This window comes from Lepisma saccharinum, chromosome 2 (genome assembly GCF_977018435.1).
Source record: "Lepisma saccharinum chromosome 2, izLepSacc3.1, whole genome shotgun sequence".
In the NCBI taxonomy this organism is placed as follows: Eukaryota; Metazoa; Arthropoda; class Insecta; order Zygentoma; family Lepismatidae; genus Lepisma; species Lepisma saccharinum.
In genome coordinates this window covers 5698707-5719775 of record NC_139230.1, presented here as the reverse complement: position 1 = coordinate 5719775, position 21069 = coordinate 5698707, and the positions used below count along the sequence as shown (strand labels likewise).

The 21069-nt window shown below is 40.0% G+C and overlaps 2 protein-coding genes across 2 annotated transcripts; both read left to right on the top strand.

The window, feature by feature from the left end:
• The first annotated feature begins 13413 nt into the window (after positions 1-13413).
• LOC145984492 (uncharacterized) lies at positions 13414-15303 on the top strand. The gene has a single exon (XM_083118147.1). It carries the CDS (start codon positions 13414-13416, stop codon positions 15301-15303), a length of 1890 nt encoding a protein of 629 aa, XP_082974273.1.
• Positions 15304-15323: 20 nt separating this feature from the next.
• LOC145984487 (uncharacterized) lies at positions 15324-17186 on the top strand. Its single transcript, XM_083118144.1, has one exon. It carries the CDS (start codon positions 15324-15326, stop codon positions 17184-17186), a length of 1863 nt encoding a protein of 620 aa, XP_082974270.1.
• Positions 17187-21069: the final 3883 nt, after the last annotated feature.

Sequence of the window (21069 nt, the reverse complement as noted above, 5' to 3'; positions counted from 1 at the left end):
TCGCCTTGTAATTAAGGGGTCCCGGGTTCGATACCCGGTGGAGGCACAAGTGGTTCGGATCCCACTTTAAACTGTAGGTCCAGCCCCGATTAGCCTTACTGTGCATAAAGTGGACTTAAAACAACAAATCAATCAATCAATCAACGTACATAGTGTTTTCATGAATGATGCTGGGAGATACTGAACATTTGTGAGTGATTTCAGTAATATGTATCATGTATTTAATCTGTAAAAAATACACCTGGTGAGGAATGGACAACAATTATATTGGCAATGCTTTCCACTTACGCAACAGTAAGAGGTAAGAACTGTCCCCCACCATGGTCATGCGGTCTAAGGTGTCATGCTTTGGTCTCCAGCTGTGGGATTCACGCAATCTCCTGGATAGAAGTGTAACAACTTTTTTCCTGAAATTTCTTTATGTGCATGAGATCAGTAATCAGCCACCATCACAAGGAAATTGGGGAGCTACAAATCAGTAGCGTAACCCGGTCATGGAAACCTACGAGTGGGGATTCGTCGTGTTGACCACCCGTTCCCCTGTAACTGATTGGATAATCTCCCACCTCGGCAGGTGGGAGTGAGACCGGCAGTTGGTAGGTAGTCCTTGGCCCTCACAGGGTGTTGCACCGTGGGTAAAGAGATAAGTGCTAAATAATTTGTAATTATTTTACGAGCAGGTGAGATGTGTTCAGAAAATAATAGTTGATAATATATCAAGGGACAGAAAAAATGGGGTTAGAGGCAATGAATTTATAAAAAAATCCAAAAGCAGATAAATTTGGAAAGAAATCACTTGAGTATTTTTTGGGTTACGAAGGTTGGAAACACTGCATCAACAAAACACAAGCATGACACGTGATGATCTGCGAAGGTGTACACGCCATACTGTTTCTTATGGAAATGAAACAATGCAAATAAAGAAGTACTTGTAATGTGAAAAATTGACATTACTTTCATCAAAAAAACGTGAATACACCTTCAAGAATGTTCTGCGAAGCAGATAGGTAAGTACGAATGTGAAAAGTGACTAGACAAAGAAGTTACATGTGTTTGTGGAATAGTAAATTATTGTTACAAGAACGATAAGACACACACTTTCTGGAATTACAATTATTTTCGTTATAATATTTTTTTCACAAATTTTAAAATTACAATACTTTTAGAACACTCGGGTTTACGCATCAGTTTCTTCAATATACTTTATGATATTGTAAAAAGTACGTAGGAGTTATTGACTTTCCTGCAGAAATGACAATTTTCTTTAGTTAATATACAGTTACCAAATTTATGTATTTTTCCTACTTTGACGTTGCTTTTCTGTAACTTTTTCTAATCATGAAAATGAGGATGAATGGTTTATTTAGTAAATATCTTATCTATAGTCACTTTCTACCACTTTTGGTTAATTGAGAGAATGAGGAAGAATGATGATGAGCAGTGTGGGGAATGGAGGAACAGGAGGATCCCATCCTCCCAACTTAACATCTTTCCTAGTTTTTGTTTTGAGTCCACTTTATGCAGATAAGTTAATTGAGAGTGGATTTGAACCACCGGGTATCGAAACTGGGGACCCTTGATTACAAGGTGACAAATTTCTACTGTGTCTTCAGGGAAGCATTCCCAACAAGAAAGCTTATGTAAAGCATCGCTCCACCTGTTTCTTATTTATATCATAGAAGCATGCCCCAGCTATCCACAAGGTTCAAGCAAACAACCCCCCTCCCCCTCAAGTAACATTCCATTTTAGGGCTAAGAAGATAAAATTGATAATTATCACATTTTTTGGTGTTATTCCCTCTTTGCACAACAAGTTATAGTTAATTTCGATACATATGATAAATTCCAATTAATTTTTAAAAAGTAGTCAGTGAGAGAAATATTTTTGATGTGACTTATTAAGAACATGCACACGTGTAAGACTTCATTTAATTAATCTTTCACGTCGGCAGCAGGAATATTTAATAACAAAAATGATCATTTCAAATCATAGGTTACCCTCCAATTATTGGTCCTTCTTCCATTGTTTCATTATTTAAATCTGCACAGATGGTAAAGCTGTCCCACATGATGTTTCTCCATTGCCATAATAAAATTGACTCTCGAAGAGCCGAATGGACAGAAATGCGAGAACACATAGAGGTCGTATTTCTATCATGTAGTTTTAAAATTGTGCATAAACTTTTAGTGGAAATATTAGTTATGGAAGATTATTTTATCTTAATGATAAATATCAGTCAAAATTATCTAGATATTCAGAAAATCTGGTTATCCATCAGGTTCACGACAATTATCATCCACGAAAGAGTCCGCGAGATATATTTTTCATTCAAGATCAAGATACTGCCTTCATATCAGTCGATTAAAAAATAAATATTTATTTTCAAGAAAAATATGTTGAAATACAAAACATAAATAATCCTACCAAATTTTATTTGTGTACAGTTGTAATCATTAATTTGTGTAACACCGTAATTGCAACTCATATATCAAATTTGAATTGATATGCCACTTACAAATGTACGTTATTCTCAAGCACTATAGCAAAATAAGTAACTGAAGTAACACTGCTTTCAAAATTATCGAATGACGAGAATCATGATAATAAATTAACGATCTATTTTCCAGTAAAGGTAAAAAGGTAAAGTGTTCCCCTGTGCTTAGCACCACGCCATGAAGGCGTATAGGGGGTGTGGGGGTAACGCCCCACACTTTCTTGATCCGGTCGTGAGTAGGGGTGATGTGATCAGCATCACGCCCCTGACCGCCTTTACCCCCCAGGGTTTCCCCCAGGTACCCATGTTATTCGACGCTGGGTAGGCGCCGGGGCCGCTTCCACCGTTAGAAAAGTTCCCGGACTTGAACCGGCCGGGGATCGAACCCGGGACCTTTAGCATGGTAGTCAGACGCGTTACCGACTGAGCCACCGCGGCCACTTATTTTCCAGTAAACACAACTATTTACTTCTTTTGAATATCTATAGGGTTATTTCAATTATTTTATGCAGAACTAGTGGAGAAGTAGTGAAAAAGCAAGTAGCGCACAGGAGTAGCATAGTGAGCTACTTTTTGGTAAATGTAACTGTAGCAAAGCTACATTTTGAAAGAGTAGCTGTAGCTGTAGCGAAGCTACTTTTGAAATATAGCATTCTGATCACTGGTATTCAGCATTGGTGTAGTAGCATTTTTCAACAGATCATTTAAGTAACTGTCATTTATTGTTTTGAAGATAACTAAAAATGTTGAGACTCTCTTGAAAGTGAATGAAGTCTCTTTTGCTATCGACCAGGCCAGTTCTGGAACAGTTGTTTGAGTTTTAAGTCCACTTTTATGTAACAGTTGGGCTGAAAAGTTCGTAGGCTAACATAATAAAAAATATTTTTTTGACAAAATTCGATTTTATTATTCAATATAGTTTCCTTCGAGGGCGATACAACGATTATAGCGGTCATACAATTTTTCGATGCCATTTTTATAGTATGATTTCTCTTTAGCCTCAAAATAGGCCTCAGTTTTGGCGATTACCTCTTCATCAGTGCTAAATTTCTTTCCAGCGAGCATTCTTTTAAGGTCTGCAAACAGGAAAAAGTCACTGGGGGCCAGATCTGGAGAATATGGTGGATGGGGAAGCAATTCGTAGTCTAATTCATATAATTTTGCCATCGTTTTCATTGATTTGTGACACGGTGCATTGTCTTGATGAAACAGCACTTTTTTCTTCTTCAAATGGGGCCGTTTTTTCGTGATTTCATCCTTTAAACGCTCCAACAACGCTATGTAATAATCGCTGTTGATGGTCTGGCCCTTTTTGAGGTAATCGATGAATATAATTCCATGCGCATCCCAGAATACTGATGCCATAACCTTTCCAGCCACGCTTTGGATTCGGTTCATCACGTGCAGTCCACTCGGCTGACTGTCGATTGGACTCTGGAGTGTAGTTATGGAGCCATGTTTCATCCATTGTAATATATCGACGGAAAAATTCGTGTTTATTACGGTTGAATATCGCTAAACATTGCTCCGAATCATCAAAACGTTGTTGCTTTTGATCAATTGTGAGCACGCGCGGCACCCATTTTGCACACAGCTTTCCCATGTTCAAATATTCATGCACAATATGTCCAACACGTTCCTTTGATATTTTTAAAGTCTCAGCTATCTCGATCAACTACACTTTACGATTATTTAAAATTATTTTGTGGACTTTTTTGATGTTTTCGTCGGTAACAGCCTCTTTGGGGCATCCACTGCGTGCATCGTCTTCGATGCTCATTTCGCCTTGTTTAAATTTAGCAAACCACTTCTCAACGGTTGATTTTCCTGGTGCAGAGTCCGAATAATGTTTATCAAGCCAAGCCTTGGCTTCAACAGTATTTTTTTCGCCAAAAAGCAATGCTTTATTAACACACGAAATTCTTTTTTATCCATTTTTTCACAATAACTAAAGCTGCTTCACTCACAATGCTATATCTCACGAACTAATTATCCGGCAGCTGTGAAATTTATACACGTATCTTTTGAAGGTTAGTACTAAGTAAAAATCACATGGATTTAATTCTAGTAATGCCATCTATGAGTCAGCCTACGAACTTTTCAGCCCAACTGTTACATGAAGGCTAATCGGGACTGGATCTACAGTTTAAAGTGGGTTCCGAACCACTTGTGCCTCCACCGGGTATCGAACCTGGGACCCCTTGATTACAAGACGGTGACATTACCATTATGCCATCGGAGAGGCCCAATTCTGGAATAGTATCTGAGATTTTAAGAGCTAATGTCACTCTCATCTTCATGGTAGAAGTGAAGTGCTGAACTGTGTCTGCTGGTTCCCCACTGCTGGCTGTCTATCGCAAGACTGGCTGGATCCAGTTCAAGCCCTGTGTCATGATTCAGATTCTCCTTTTCCCCATGGATGGCTATTGCTTGTTTGAATATTTAGTGATGATTTCTGTGTTGCTGAAATCTATTATATGACCCTCGTTGATTGAATTTTGGCTAGTCCTGACTTCTCCAGATGGAAATTCTTGATGTAACTCTGATGTTCTCTGCAGCATTGTTCAATTGTCCTGCCCATTGTCCAATGTCTGCTTTACTGCAATTGCAAGCTATCATTAAACTCCAGGTGTTTTGAGTCCTAAATTGTCCTTGGGGTTGTGTTGTAGGCAGGCACGTATCCAGAGGGGGGGCTTGAGCCCCCTCTGAAATTTTTCGATTTATACTAGATAAAATGAGGTTTTTGGCTTGTGTGTGTGAAATAAAATATTGTGATTATAATTTAAAGAGAGATATAATTATCGAGGAAAAGCGGAGAATGTTGTAGAACCTGAGGGATAACCCTGTTATATTAATATTGTATGTAAACTTTTCTTGCTCTTTCAGTGTTGTCGCAACGAACTTCAGCATTATTTAAAGATTTGTCAGCATTTGGAAGTTGCACAACAAAGCACTGTTGAAGGCAGCGCCATGAGTCGGGCGATTCTTTGGATTACTAATTCTCTGAAAAGCTCGAGAGGGAACGTTCTTGAATAGGAGGTGGAGTCGAACTACAAAACATTTTATGTGCGGAACATTCCAGAATATAATATGGATATAAATACGCGGATTCAATTTCACGGTTGGTCTGTACAACAGAATCATTCAATAAGACTTCAGGAGTAAGTATGACAGTCGATTAGTGATCCGTTAGTGTCCATTGACAGTTTTATAAGATGTAGAGATTGGGGGGGGGGGGGAGAACTAGTGACACATTTTGATGGAAAGTGCTGAAGTCGACCACTATTACAGGTTCGGGTCCAAAGCTGAAGACATTGCCGACAGTGTAGTGCTAGTTTCGGGTCATGAGCCGAAGAGATCGAAGGTCTCTAAAGTAAATATTTCAGCAGTAACGGGCATTGGAGCATCATGTAAAAAAAAAGGAAATAAGCTGCACAGATCGACTGAAAATCTAAGTTTTGAGTGACGATTTATTAGTGGCCGGACCAAGTTTCCTGTATGCAGTCCAAGAGTTTCGTGGGTTAAAAAAGGACTTTTAAGTCAACTGTTTTGGAAAAACACTCAAACACTAACTACCACAAAGGGGCAGCCATGAAGGCTGAAAATTTTATGAATGTCGAGAAGAGAGAGCAAGAAGATGTTGCATATGTAGAAATTTTAGCGGAAAAAGCAAGCTGGACCATGACTTCAAAACCAGGGTCTCTGGCATATACCGTGCCATCCTTTGTTCTACCAAGTGAGCTACCGAATCACCCTTGGCTTCGCTTGATCTTTTGCTGGCGCTGTAGAGCAATGGCACGGTATGCCTGGTGGAGTCTGCATTTTCCGCTAAAATTTCTGCATGGCACATCTCTTGTGTATGCCCAACCGTAAGATGTTGCCAGTTTAATTAACAAGCACAGAAAAAGGAGATAGAATAAAACTAAGGGACATTCCCACCGGTTGACAAGATATTTTTCTTCTGTGGTCAACACGAGCTGTCGTTTGAAGGTGACCATGAGATTGACCCACCACGTTTCACACCGAAGCTACAAGCTATACGTGTCGCTTGAGGATTTCATGAATCGAACACAGGCTTTTGCAGCCTGTCGTGCCACTACGGTATGAAAAGTTTCTGTTGATTGGGTCACTCATTGCAAATGATGTGTGTGTGCCTTCAGACTGAATTCTTCCTAAATCTTGAAGATCCAAGTCACAAGGATGAAAAATTAGGATTTTTGTCAAGGTTACGTTTCGAAGGCAGGCGACAACACCATAAAGGATCATATTCAAACCTGGAAGACACATTCGAATGGGCCCCTGTGGCTGAGTGGTTAGCACATCGCGCTGCGACGCCAAGGGTCCCGGGTTCGAATCCCGCTCGGGCATGGTTGTTTGTGAATGTCCATTCATCAATTTCATCACTCATCCCCATCTTCGCAAATTAACCAAGAGGCACAAAACGCGAAGTAAAATAAAATAAATCAAATCAAAACAAAACATTCGAATGGATTGTCCATTGTATAACAGCTTCGTGAAACGAACACATACATTTACTGAGATCTTTTCGGCACAAACACAACGTTCGTACATTGCAACAGAGGAGTCGAGTGATAAAAAATGTCCCGATATCACGTTCTGAAAGAAAAAAAACAGCAGCTTAAACAGTGGCATATTTAGGAGACAGTTGCTCTCCATTTTTGGCCCCGCACTATGGCTTTTTAATGCTAACCTTTGTCTACCAAGAGAAAGTAAACTTTTCTTGCCCCCCCCCCCCCCGTTTTAGAACTGAATCGCCCCCATCGACCTTAAACCTTACGATGTTCTATCTATACCCCTGTAAAAAATATATGTTTAGCCCCCCCCCCCCCGAAAAGAATTTCTGGATACGTGCCTGGTGGTAGGCTCCTGATTTTCAGTGGTGGTTTGTGGATGTTTTTTTATATTAAGTTTTCTAAGAATACGGTTTATAATTCCAGAGAGGTTTCCAATGTATGTCAGGATAGCTAGCTATCTTCTGGTCCTCTGTTTTGCTAGGATTTCCTAATGTGTCCAAATTTCCCCACTGTGTCTAGATTTACCTGATGTGGTGGTCTTCTTGGACAGTACTTGGTTTAATGTTCTGAGTATCCATTCAGTCTGAAAGCCATGCGAAGATGCTGTATTTCTTCTGGTAGATGCTCTGCTTCACTGATGGAGATGGCCCAGTGGAACAAGATTGGAAAGTACTGTGGTTCATTTAGGCAGGTGGTAAGAACTATTGGCATTGAGATATAGATTAGTGAGAGTCGGTTTTCAGTACACACTGTGTCCCAAAGTTCCATCTGGCTCTCATTTGATGATGATATCCAAGAACGAAAGGTCGTTATTCTTCTCTGTCTCCATGGTAAGCTTGATATTTGGGTGCTGGTTGTTTAGGTGATCAAGGAATGACTGAAGAGTTTCTCTACTGTGTGGCCAGGTGATGAAGGTGTTGTCGATGTAGAAGATAGCAGGCTTCAATAGAGCTGTGCATAGCGCTTCATGCTCAAAGTTTTCCATGAAAAAATTTAGCTATGGCAGGCGAGAATTGGGAGCCCATAGCCACTCCATAAGTTTGTTAATAGTACTGGTCCCCGTAGCTCAAATAGGTCAACATTAGTGCATGCTTGAATAGTATGATGATTTTCAGTGTGAAGTGATGCTTCATTAACTCCAGTGAAACTTGAAGTGTTACTTTGGTAAAGAGCAGGGACCTATAACGTAACACAACTTGTAATGCTGTCAAGTTATGAACGGAACTATTGATATGCGTTACAATAGCATTGGCGTTCCAGACAGTACTGGACAGATTGGACCTACCAACAACCTGGGTAAATTAGGTAAATTACTCAATGACCCATTCGCTTCAGGTACTGATTGGAATGGGTACGATCGTACCCGTACATACTGTACCGGAACGGTGGCTTCTGGGTATGAAATGGAACCACAGGTTGGTAACCGGTACTAAAGCACTATGACCAGCGCTTGTTATTAAAATACCAGCACGTGGATAGAAATGGATGAAGCTGGTAACATTTGTAACAGGAAGTTACAGTACGTAACACACACTGAGAATATCCAAATTAAGTTTACTGTCAATCAAAATTCCATAGCAGCAAATGGAATACCGATAAAATTACACTTCTTTGTTTAAAAACTAATTATAATAACTTTAGAAAAAAGTAATTCGCGATCTTTCTGGATAATTATTTATCAGAAAAATATGTATAAATACTATCTAGTTTAACTTCTATTAATTTGCTAATAATGGTCAGCTATGCAAAAATAGAAACAACTAGTTTTAACAATCTCATGTATAATATACTAATTACAATGACCTGTGTAGAAGGTCGATATTCGTCCTTCAGGTAACCTGCATGCGCAATAGGCACCATTAGGTTTAAAATAGAGAAGTGAAATTCAGTTCGACGGTAGATCAGAGGCGTGGCGTGCATGTAGCAGGTGTTACCGCAGGCAACAGCAAAATGTAAAGAATCAAAAAGTTGTTTCAATAAAATGACAACATTGTTAAATTCGTTAATGAACACCGTTGCCGTCGAGTAGATATTGCCTAGGACATTTTTTCTGCAGCCGACAGAAGCGAAGAGGGAGGCCGTTCCGCTACCCTGAAGAGGCAACAAGGGAGAAGAGGGCGCCAATGCAAGGAAAGAGCGGGGAAGGACTTTGGGGCATAGTGTGCTATGGGGTTACTCATATGCCTGTTAAGGGGCCCTGTTGCCGTTCATACCTACCGGATCAGCCAGTGTTGTCACATCGGATTGGCAGAAAAGAGCTAAATCCCACCTAAAATAGCAATACCATTTCTGTGAAGCAACTAGAGGCAGACTGCAGAGCAAAGGCTGGATTCAACTACAACTGAGACCAGTTAGGTAATAGACGAAAATATAGTTCCTTGGTGTGATTCGTGATTTGGACAAACCTTGCTCCAAAATACTAAGTTGGCAACAGTAGTACGTACAGCTGGGCTTCCCTTCCACAAAGTAGCGGAGTTCTGTCGTTTGCTCTGTGCTCACCACACAAACGTCAAACTGACCCGAGAAATTTTCTTCTTCCCCTTCGCACCTCATTGCAAAGAAACAGACACAGATGAAGAATTGACAATGGCCTACCACTATTCATTGGATTTTCGTGGTAATTGTCTCATGAGTGGCAGTTCTTTCTAGGAGTGTTTGTGGCTAAATCACTGTGCTGATTGCAAAACAAGAACGAAAGGATCAAATATCTAGCTCAAAGACATGTTTTCTTAACCGGGGGAGGGGGAGTGATAACGTCTAGCAGGCGTACTGATAGCCGGTAACACTTTTGAAAAAGTCACGCCACGCCACTGCGGTAGATTATGCTAATTAGAGCATGGCAAATCAACATGAGTGTGGAAAACCGGAAGCTGATGGACGCCATATTGAAAAATACTACTTAAAGATAGAGAAGTGGAATTTGATTTAATGGTAGCCAATGCTAATTAGAGCATGGCAAATCAACATGATTGTGGAAAACCTGAAGTTGTGGGACGCCATATTGAAAAATGTTACTTCTTAAGATAGAGAAGTGAAATCTGGGCCGTGTCCGGATTGGCAAGCGCTCCGTCCAGTTCTCTCCCGTTGCTCTCGCGTGCCGTCGAAGTCACGTCCAAGTCGTCCGAATCTGCATGTCCCCTTGTAGTACGGTTATCACTTTTCCCGCCAGGTGTCAGCTCGAACTTCACCCACCGCGCTCTGGGGCGCAGGCGCATCGCACGGAAGCAGAAGGCAGACGCCAAACAAACATGACAATGATTTCCAGCTATTTACTACTCATATTAAAAATGTAACACGCTATTTCATCATCTACAATTTTTCTGCATTCAGTATTATCGATAAAATGTTAAAGTATAACTGAGTTTTACATCCTCTAATCAGTAAATGTTGTCTGTACAAAGTGAAAGTTAGAATATGGCTGCCAAGCGCAGCGTCACAGCGAGTTCAAGCGTGCATCTGTCGCTCCTCTCTGCTCTCCCCTCCGACTCCACGTCTGCCGCGAATTCGGACAACGGAGGTTGGCTGAGTCCCCGGATGGAACGGTGCTCTAGGTGACATCTGCTGCCGATTCGGACGCGGCCTTGGTTTCAAGATAGCAGTAGCGAAGCGTGGTCTTAAGAGGAAGGAAAGCAATGCAGTACTCCGAAAAATGGGGGGGGGGTATATAAATTATACAGTCCATTGCCCCAGTTTTTCTAGGAAAGAAAGGACATTTTAAATAATAATAATATATCCATGAACTCCTCTCTCAACGGCCATACTGCTAAGTTCAAAATTCTTGTCACGTTATTGATAATAAAATACTTGCTATTACTTACAGCTTCCCGTACGAAATTTGAAATATTCATGTTTGTTTCACAAAAGAGAACACTCACTTCAACAACTCGTTCTTCCCACATAAATGGAAAATATTCCGAAAAGCTCAGAAGCTAACAGAAAAGTGATGTCAACCTCGTTGTAAAAATTAATGTTCACGGGGGAATAATAGAACTGACTTGAAGCTTAAAATTAATTAAGCTTTCGAATAATAGGCCATTACAATAGGAAGAACATGCGCTGTTTCTTCTTTTTAATAATGTATTATATTAATAAAAATAATATTTCGAGTTGGATAGCATTTATGACTTAACGTTTTTGCTATTTGCAGGTCTCAGAAGAGAGTTTCATTGCTTTTTTTTTACATACTGTATGATAATCATGTGTTATTTTCATTGGAAATGTCACATCAAGAACACAGCGCTTAGCGCGCATAGCAACATGCATTTGTTTTCTTTATACGCATGCCAGTAAGAACGTTGCGCCAGTCAGGCGAGAGCGCGCGAACAGTGTGCCTGTTCGGACGTTTTATGCAAAAGCAGCTCCGGTGTGCATTGCGATATATACCATAATATATTTGTTATTTGTAGTACTCGTGGTAGTGAATAAAACATCAAAAACACAAACATATGGTCCTCCGTCGAGCCGCATAGTGATACGAATCAGTGCGCAAACATTATCACGCGTACTACAAGTTGATTGTGCAACGATCATTCAGCAGACTTCAGTGGCTTCAGCGATTACGCAGTTTCATCCAGCAGCGTTGCCGCATCGACCACAAGCGACACCCGGAAAGCATCGCTTCACACAGCATCGCAGAGCGCCGCAGAAAACACTTCAGCGACTTGGCAACAAGCAGGTCAGTTGGATGCTCATTTTTATGTCTGGCTTTTTTTACGTCAATTTCAATTCCTTGTTTTCCTTGTATCCCGTAATAAACACGCACAACAATGGAAGAATTACAAACGTTAGTAAAGCAAAGGGGAACTCAAAAGGGACAGATGACAAGAATGCAAACATTTATACGTGCCTTTGACATTGAACATGGTAACATAGAGGAAATATGCACCCGTTTACAGCACTTAGAAACAATATGGAATAAGATTCAAGACGTGCAGCAAGAGATAGACATCTTGTCTACTGATTCTTGTCAGGAAGAGGTATGGGCGGAAATAGAACAGCTGTATTTTTCGCTTAAGTCAACAATGAGAACAATCATTAAAGATCACGAACTCGATAACACAGCAAAGCTTCAAAACAATGTAACGTCGGTTTCGAGTTCACACTTGAAACTTCCAACCGTGCATTTACCTACATTTGAGGGGGATTATAAGCATTGGCTGGCGTATGAAGACACGTTTCGTTCGCTCATTCATGACAACAAAGACATTCCGCAAATACAGAAATTTCAGTATCTGCGCACTTCGCTCAAGGGGGAAGCGTTGCGTCTCATTGAAAATCTACAGATCAGCGAAGCAAATTACAAGGTTGCATGGGAGCTGTTATTAGAAAGATATTCGAACAAAAAGTTGATTGCAGCTTCGTATATTGATGAAATCCTTCACATTAAACCCGTACATAAAGAAAATGCAACAGAACTCAGGGAATTCGTCAACACAGCAACGAGTAATCTAAATGCACTTCGAGCGATACAAACAGACGCGTCGTTAGAAGACATGATTCTTACGCAACATTTCGTTTCGCAAGTAGACGTTGCAACAAGAAAGGCATGGGAATTACAATGCACAGAATCTTCGTTTCCCACTTTGAAGGACTTTTTGTCATTTTTAGAAAAAAGATGCCAAGCGTTAGAATCCATCAAAAATACGGTCAATTGAACTTCTGATAACAAACAAGCGTAGCCTCCCCGATGGCGCAGTGGTAGCGTCGTCGCCTTGTAATCAAGGGGTCCCGGGTTCGATACCCGGTGGAGGCACAAGTGGTTCGGATCCCACTTTAAACTGTAGGTCCAGTCCCGATTAGCCTTACTGTGCATAAAGTGGACTTAAAACAACATATCCATATCCGATAACAAACAAGCAGGCAAAAAATCGTACGTTAATGCAAAGCAAGACAAATTCACAAGAGCATACGTCACTACGTCGTCTCCAACGTGTCCATTTTGTAAACTGTCACATGCTATTTACAAATGTAAAGACTTCATTAATGCAGATCAAGTGCAGAAATATCAATGTTTGCGAGACAACAATATCTGCACTAATTGTTTAAAGAAAGGACATTTTTCAAGCGTATGTAAATCAAGCTCATGTAGAAAATGCCGAAAGAACCACAACACCTTATTGCACGTAGATCGCGCAACAGAAGCGTCAAGAAGATCGCAACAATCAGATTCTCGTTCTGATAACTCAGAGCCTTCTAACACAACTCAGTACAGTCAGAATGAATTTTCTTCACCGCAAGCTTCGTATTGCACAATAAATGGAAAACCTCAGTCACAAGTTTTGCTAGCAACTGTGTTAGTTAAACTAAAAGATCGAACAGGAAGATGGATAAAATGTAGAGGGTTATTAGACAGTGCCTCTCAATCGAATTTCGTAACTTCAGATATGGTTCAACAACTAGGGCTCGCGAAACAAAGAAGGGTCGTTCCAATAAGAGGAATAAATGGTGTCACATCAGAAACCAGATCAAGTGTTGAAGTATGTTTGCAATCCACAATAAACGATTTTTCTACAACCATAGAATGTGCAGTGTTGCCAACCATCACGGGCAATTTACCTACAGAAAAGGTTCCGTATGAAGAATGGAACATTCCAAAAAATATCGCATTAGCAGATCCTACATTTGCTATTCCAGGCAAAATACAGTTATTGTTAGGTGCAGATGTTTTCTTTCAAATATTGAAGCCAGAACGCATGACTCACCCAAAGAACTTCCCAGTACTTCAAGACACGCAATTGGGCTTCATTCTATCAGGACGCATCCCACAACAATGTAACGCCAACACATCGATTACTTCATGTTTCACAATGACAGATGACAATCTAAATAGACAGATACGAGCTTTTTGGGAGCTTGAAGAATTAGGAACATCGGTGACAACAAGAGAAGAAATTGCATGCGAACAGCACTTTGTAAACCACACCACTCGTGACCATACAGGGCGTTTCACGGTACATTTGCCATTCAAGGAAGCTAAAGAAACATTAGGACAATCATACAATCTAGCTTCAATCAGGTTTCATCAACTTGAAACGAAATTGCAACGTGAAACAGAATTACGTCAAGGTTACGTAAAATTTATGCATGAATATGAAGAACTTGGACACATGAAACAAGTTGAAGAGGAACGTAACACCTCAGAAGGAGTCACGTATTACATGCCTCATCACGCTGTAGTAAAACCTAGCAATTCTACATCAAGGGTACGTGTCGTATTCAACGCGTCCGCCAAGACAGACAACGGAAAATCATTGAATGTTATTCTCATGATTGGACCCACCATTCAACCCGATTTGATGTCTATAATCTTAAGATTCAGAACATATCCAATCGCTTTCACGGCAGACATCGAAAAAATGTATCGAATGATACAAGTACATGAAGATGATACTCCGTTACAGAGAATCTTATGGAGGGACACGCCAAATGAAGAAATAAAAATATTTGAATTACAGACTCTCACGTATGGGACAGCACCAGCATCATTTTTAGCAACACGCTGTAGGCAGCAGCTAGCACAAGAAGAAAGTTTTAATTATCCTCAAGCAACGAACATTTTAGCAGAGAGATTTTATGTTGACAATTTAGCTAGTGGATCTCAAAACGTACAACAAGCGGCACAATTGCAAGCCGAACTCATCGAGTTACTAGCTAAAGGAGGATTTGTATTACGCAAATGGTGTTGTAATAACGCTGAGTTATTAAGATCAATTCCACCAGAATACAGAGAAAATAACTTTCCAGTCCAATTACATTCGCAAAAAGGAGTAAATACACTAGGAATTTCTTGGAATCCTGTAGAAGACAAATTCATCGTTAGCAGTAAATTTACCTCTAGTTCTACAACTGTTAGCATTTCCACTAAGCATCAAATAACAGGCGTTATTTCATCCATTTTCGATCCATTAGGGCTTGTTAGTCCAATAGTCATCAAATACAAAATGTTTCTTCAACGTCTTTGGCAGAAAGAAGTTGATTGGGATCAACAGCTGTCACCAGAATTAATTACTGAATGGCAGAAACTACAAGTGCAACTTCCACTTATCAATGAAATAAACGTCGAAAGATTTGTACTTCAAGAAGGTAACGTGACACAAATACAATTGCATGGCTTTTCAGATGCAAGTGAAAAAGCATATGGTGCATGCTTATATATTCGTTCCATCAATCAGCAAGGTCAAGTTTCAGTAAAACTTCAATGTTCAAAGTCACGCGTAGCTCCAATAAAGAAAGTAACATTACCCAGACTAGAACTTGTGCAGCATTACTTTTAGCAGAACTCATGCATAAGGCAATGCCAGCATTGCATTTGCAAATTGAAAGCACACATTTATGGACAGATTCTCAAATTGTTCTGTCCTGGATATCAGCATCACCTGCAAAATGGAAAACATTTGTAGGAAACAGAGTTTCTAGAATTCAGGATTTAACAGAAATCAGTAACTGGAGACATGTACCTTCAAACGATAATCCAGCTGATTTAATATCAAGAGGTATTGATGCAAGCATCATGAAACAGTGTCCATTATGGTGCCAAGGACCCGAATGGTTGAAAGAGAATTCAAATTGGTGGCCTCATTCATCAATAAAGCTTGAAAATGAAGCGCCAGAAATGAGACGAATATCAACATTATCATTGTTCATACAGAGCAAAGAGACTCACATCATTGACAAATTTTCAAAATTGTCTAAATTATTAAGAGTTGTGGCATATTGCCAACGGTTTATTTACAATCTCAAGAACTCTCATGAGAGAATGATTGGGCATCTCAAACCCAATGAAGTGCAACGTGCATTACACACATGTATAAAAATAGCACAACAAGCGTTTTATTCAAAGGAAATCGAAGAACTCAACTCGAACCACGAACTTTCAAATAAAAGTTCTTTGAAAACATTGTATCCATTCTTAGACAAAGATCAGATGCTAAGAGTTGGAGGACGTCTGGATAACAGTCAATTATCATCATTTGACAGCAAGCATCAGATGATATTACCACCAAAAGGTAACCTTACAAAATTGATTGTCGATGCAGAGCACAAAAGACTTCTACATGCAGGACCACAGCTATTATTAAGCTCTTTAAGAGACAAATATTGGATTACACGTGGGAAGCAAGTAGTTAAGAAAATACTACATAAATGCATAATCTGTTTTGAGCTAAAAAGCACAACTTCGTCGCAATTGATGGGACAATTACCTGCAGCTCGCGTTCAACAATCAAGACCATTTACCAATGTGGCTGTAGATTACGCTGGTCCAATACATGTCAAAACAGGAACCGTAAGAAGCAAAACAGTTACCAAATGCTACGTCGCTGTATTCATTTGTTTATCAACAAGAGCGATACATTTAGAAGCAGTCAGCAATCTTACCTCCGAGGCTTTTATTGCTACACTTAGACGTTTCACATCACGAAGAGGGAAGAGTAGTAATATATACAGTGACAATGGAACGAACTTTGTTGGCGCGAACAAAGAGTTACAAGAACTTTTACGATTATTTCAATCAGAAGCATTTAATGAGAAATTACAGGACTACTTATCACTAGAAGGTCTACAATGGCACTTTATGCCACCTGGATCACCGCATTTTTCAGGACTCACTGAGGCAGCAGTCAAATCAATGAAACATCATTTGGTAAGAATAGTAGGCAAGTCATCGATAACATTCGAAGAATTGACAACATTATTGTGCCAGATAGAAGCGTGTTTAAATTCAAGACCCATTTCTGTAATCTCACAAGATCCAACAGATCCAACCCCACTTACACCTGGTCATTTCCTCATAGGTCATCCTTTATCCTCGTTACCCGAGCCAGACATCTCCGAATTACCAGTCAACAGACTGACAAGATGGCAGAGAATTCAGCAGTTTCACCAACAATTGTGGCATCGTTGGTCGACAGAATATTTACATGGATTACAACAGAGATCCAAGTGGACTCGTCAGCAGAAGATTCAAGCAGGTACCGTTGTGATACTGAAGGATGAAAGACTTCCTCCCCTTGTTTGGAATCTCGGCATCATTGAAGCAGTATATCCTGGTAAGGATGGACTTGTTCGAGTCGTCGACGTCAAGACTAAAGGAGGTGTATACAGAAGACCAGTCGTCAAGATTGTACCACTTCCCATCGAAGATGATTTTGAACAATAGTTTAGTGTTTAGTGCAGTGTAGTGTCATTATAACAATTTGCAGTTATAAAGTGATCAAGTTCAATCACGTCACAGAGAAGTACAGTATAATATTATTTTGGTCTATTGTACGACCAAGAGGGGGGAGAATGTATGATAATCATGTGTTATTTTCATTGGAAATGTCACATCAAGAACACAGCGCTTAGCGCGCATAGCAACATGCATTTGTTTTCTTTATACGCACGCCAGTAAGAACGTTGCGCCAGTCAGGCGAGAGCGCGCGAACAGTGTGGCTGTTCGGACGTTTTATGCAAAAGCAGCTCCGGTGTGCATTGCGATATATACCATAATATATTTGTTATTTGTAGTACTCGTGGTAGTGAATAAAACATCAAAAACACAAACACATACGTTTTATCGAAAAAAAACATCAGTTCATTGTTTGTATGAAAACTTACGATAAATATAGTGTAAATTATTTGGTAGTTGTCAACACTGGCGTGCGTTGTAATTTGAGACAAGAGAAGTGTGAAGCGGACAACAGCCAGCTGTTCTGCAGATTCCAGCGCTCCCCAGTGCCGGAACACCATGTTTGTCTTAATCCCTGAACGTCGACATTATTGACACGTTTTACAAATCTTGAAACTCAAAGTAATGCTTTAAAGTTTATCTACATGGAATTTGGAACAGTTATATTAATTTATTTCAATAATTCTGTGTTTATAATAAAGCAAATATACATCTTCGAGATCATGTTAACACTTATATGTTTTCTGATAGTAGTGTCTGCTTTCTGCTTGGCTCGGGTGTTTTCGAGAAGCCGAAAAGCTCCGAAAAGCAGAGCTTTTATTAGTGGTTTGGGGACCGTACCTTCACCAGCATCTACCCTTCGCCATATGATACTTGAGAAGCGTTGGTTTCCCGCACAGTGGCTGCAAGCAGAGAGGTTGCTGCTTGCCAACGGGCTGCGGAGAGAATTTGCGGCCGTAAAATTTCGCGAAATCGAGTGCGATAGAAAATAAATAATGCACTCAACGTTAAGTACATTAAATAATATTTTAATTGTGCAAGCAGTGCTTGCATTGCTTGTACTATATCTTCGCCACTGCAAGATAGCTTATGCTAATTAGAGCATGGCAAATCAACATGATTGTGGAAAACCGGAAGTTGATGGACGCCATATTGAAAAATGTTACTTCTTAAGATAGAGAAGTGAAATTTGGTTTCAAGATAGCTTATGCTAATTAGAGCATGGCAAATCAACATGATTGTGGAAAACCGGAAGCTGATGGATGCCATATTGAAGAATGTTACTTTTTAAGATAGAGAAGTGAAATTCGGTTTTAAGGTAACTTATGCTAATTAGAGCATGGCAAAACAACATGATTGTGGAAAACCGGAAGCTGATGGACGCCATATTTAAAAATGTTACTTCTTAAGATAGAGAAGTGAAATTTGGTTTGAAGGTAGCTTATGCTAATTAGAGCATGGCGAATCAACATGTTTGTGGAAAATCGGAAGTTGGTGGACGCCATATTGAAAAATGTTACTTCTTAAGATAGAGAAGTGAAATTTGGTTTCAATGTAGCTTATGCTAATTAGAGCATGGCGAATCAACATATTTGTGGAAAATCGGAAGTTGGTAGACGCCATATTGAAAAATTTTACTTCTTAAGATAGAGAAGTGGAATTTGGTTTAATGGTAGCCAATGCTAATTAGAGCATGGCAAATCAACATGATCGTGAAAAATCGGAAGTTTATGGAAGCCATATTGAAAAATGTTACTTCTTAAGATAGAGAAGTGAAATTCGGTTTGATGGTAGCTAATGCTAATTAGAGCATGGCAAATTAACATGATTGTGGAAAATCGGAAGTTGATGGACGCCATATTGAAGAATGTTACTTTTTAAGATAGAGAAGTGAAATTCGGTTACATGATAAATTATGCTAATTAGATGATGGCAAATCAACGTGATTGTGGAAAACCGGAAGTTAATGGACGCCATATTGGAAAAAAAGATTTGAATTTGAATTTAAAAATTTGGGTGCGTCAGCACTTAGGCTATTTTGCACTCCTCACTTTATACGGGGTCCAGCCCCTTACCATAACTTAAATAACAACTGTAATGTCGTGTCGTAACTAAAATACTAAAATTTTCTGACCGGTTACTTCTTAAGATAGAGAAGTGAAATTCGGTTTCGTGGTAACTTATGCTAATTAGAACATGACAAATCAACTAAGCTGTGGAAAACAGGACGTAGATGGACGCCATATTAAAGAATGTTGCATCTTAAGATAGAGAAGTGAAATTCGGTTTGGTGGTAGCTTCTGATAATTACGTAGAGATCTACAAACTAGATTCATTGCCCGCCCGGCCTAATGGTAAACCGTACCCGCCCACTCCCGCCCTGCGCAGCTGTTGTCTTGAGTCAGTCCGACCGAACTGCAACGAAGAGATAGTTTACGCGCCCGTCAGTACCCAGCCTTGTTCAAGAACGGGCGGGCTTCCGATGACTCAATACAATTCTTTACGAGAGCTGCGATTAGAGGAAAGAAAGTGTTTATGATGACGCTATTGATTAGTTTCTTTAGTCTTATCGCCTGTGAATGATCCGAGAGATAGCTGCCGCGAAAGGGAATGCGAGGGTGTTGGGGAGGGTCCGTAAGATTGACAATGGGTTTGAAATATAGAACCTACAAAATTCAACAGGTAGTGTTGAATATAAGAACATTTTGAATTGAGATGTGTTATTATTTATAGTAAGGTTACACGTAAGGAGTACGTTTAAAAATAATTATTAGTGTAGAAGTCCGTTACTACGTTTAATTCGTCTGTGTTCTGGGGAGAAGAAGCTGACTAGGATGTGTGTACCCCCTTCCTCATATAGTGACGTTGCAGCTTATTTACATTACTGTAATCCAGTGTTTGGAAAGTTAGTTTTATTTTTAAATTATTGACTTACACATATTGCGCTAAACAGTAATTAAATTATATTTACAGTTACTCATATGAGAAAGTAACTCACCGCTGCCATTACTTCAAAAATTACCAAAATACTTTGCAGTTAATTTATTTCTACAAATTCATATACAGGGTGTTTCGTAAGTTCGTTTACAAAGCTTGGGAGGTGATTGTACGAGTGAAAATAAGGTGGAAAATTCATGTAACTAAATTCCGGAAACTGCTTTGTTGCCGAGTTATTGACGTTTGAAAACGTGGGAAAATGATTTTCCGAAGTGAATAATGGCAAAACGGGTGGAGAGAAGTCGTCGGTGTTGGGCGGTCCACTAAGAAATTGGGTACGCTCTTGTGAAAAAATCACGCGGCAATGTTGTGTAATGTCGGCGCAAGGGATTCTCCAAAGGACGCGAACGAAGATGTTGACGGGAGTGGGGTGCGTGTGCGTTCTGCGTGAGCTGGTATTGACGAAAATTGGCATGTGTTGAATGGCACCAAAAAACAAAGAAAATTTCCTGAGCGAAGGGCACTATGACGTAAAAACGAAAAAAATGAACTGTCATAGGTTGCATACCCTGAAGGGCACACAGTATGCTTAATGGAGATGTGAAGGGAACCTCATCACAAACTGTTTTCAAAGTGTCCACCATGTACTTCTAAGCAGAGGCGACAACGGCGAATCAAGGATTGTCTAGTTAGACCCAACATCCCCCGTTTCTGCTATCGATGCTGCAGCTACATTGATACAGGCAACGAGGTCCTCGATTGACACGACAGGTGTTTCGTAAACGAGGCGTTTCATCTCTCCCCAGAGGAAGAAATCCAGGGGCGTAACATCAGGCGATCGAGGTAGCCATGGCACAGGCCCTCCCCTGCCAATGCACTTGTCGTGGAATACGGTATTGAGGAAATGGCGCACATTCCGATCGAAATGTGGGGG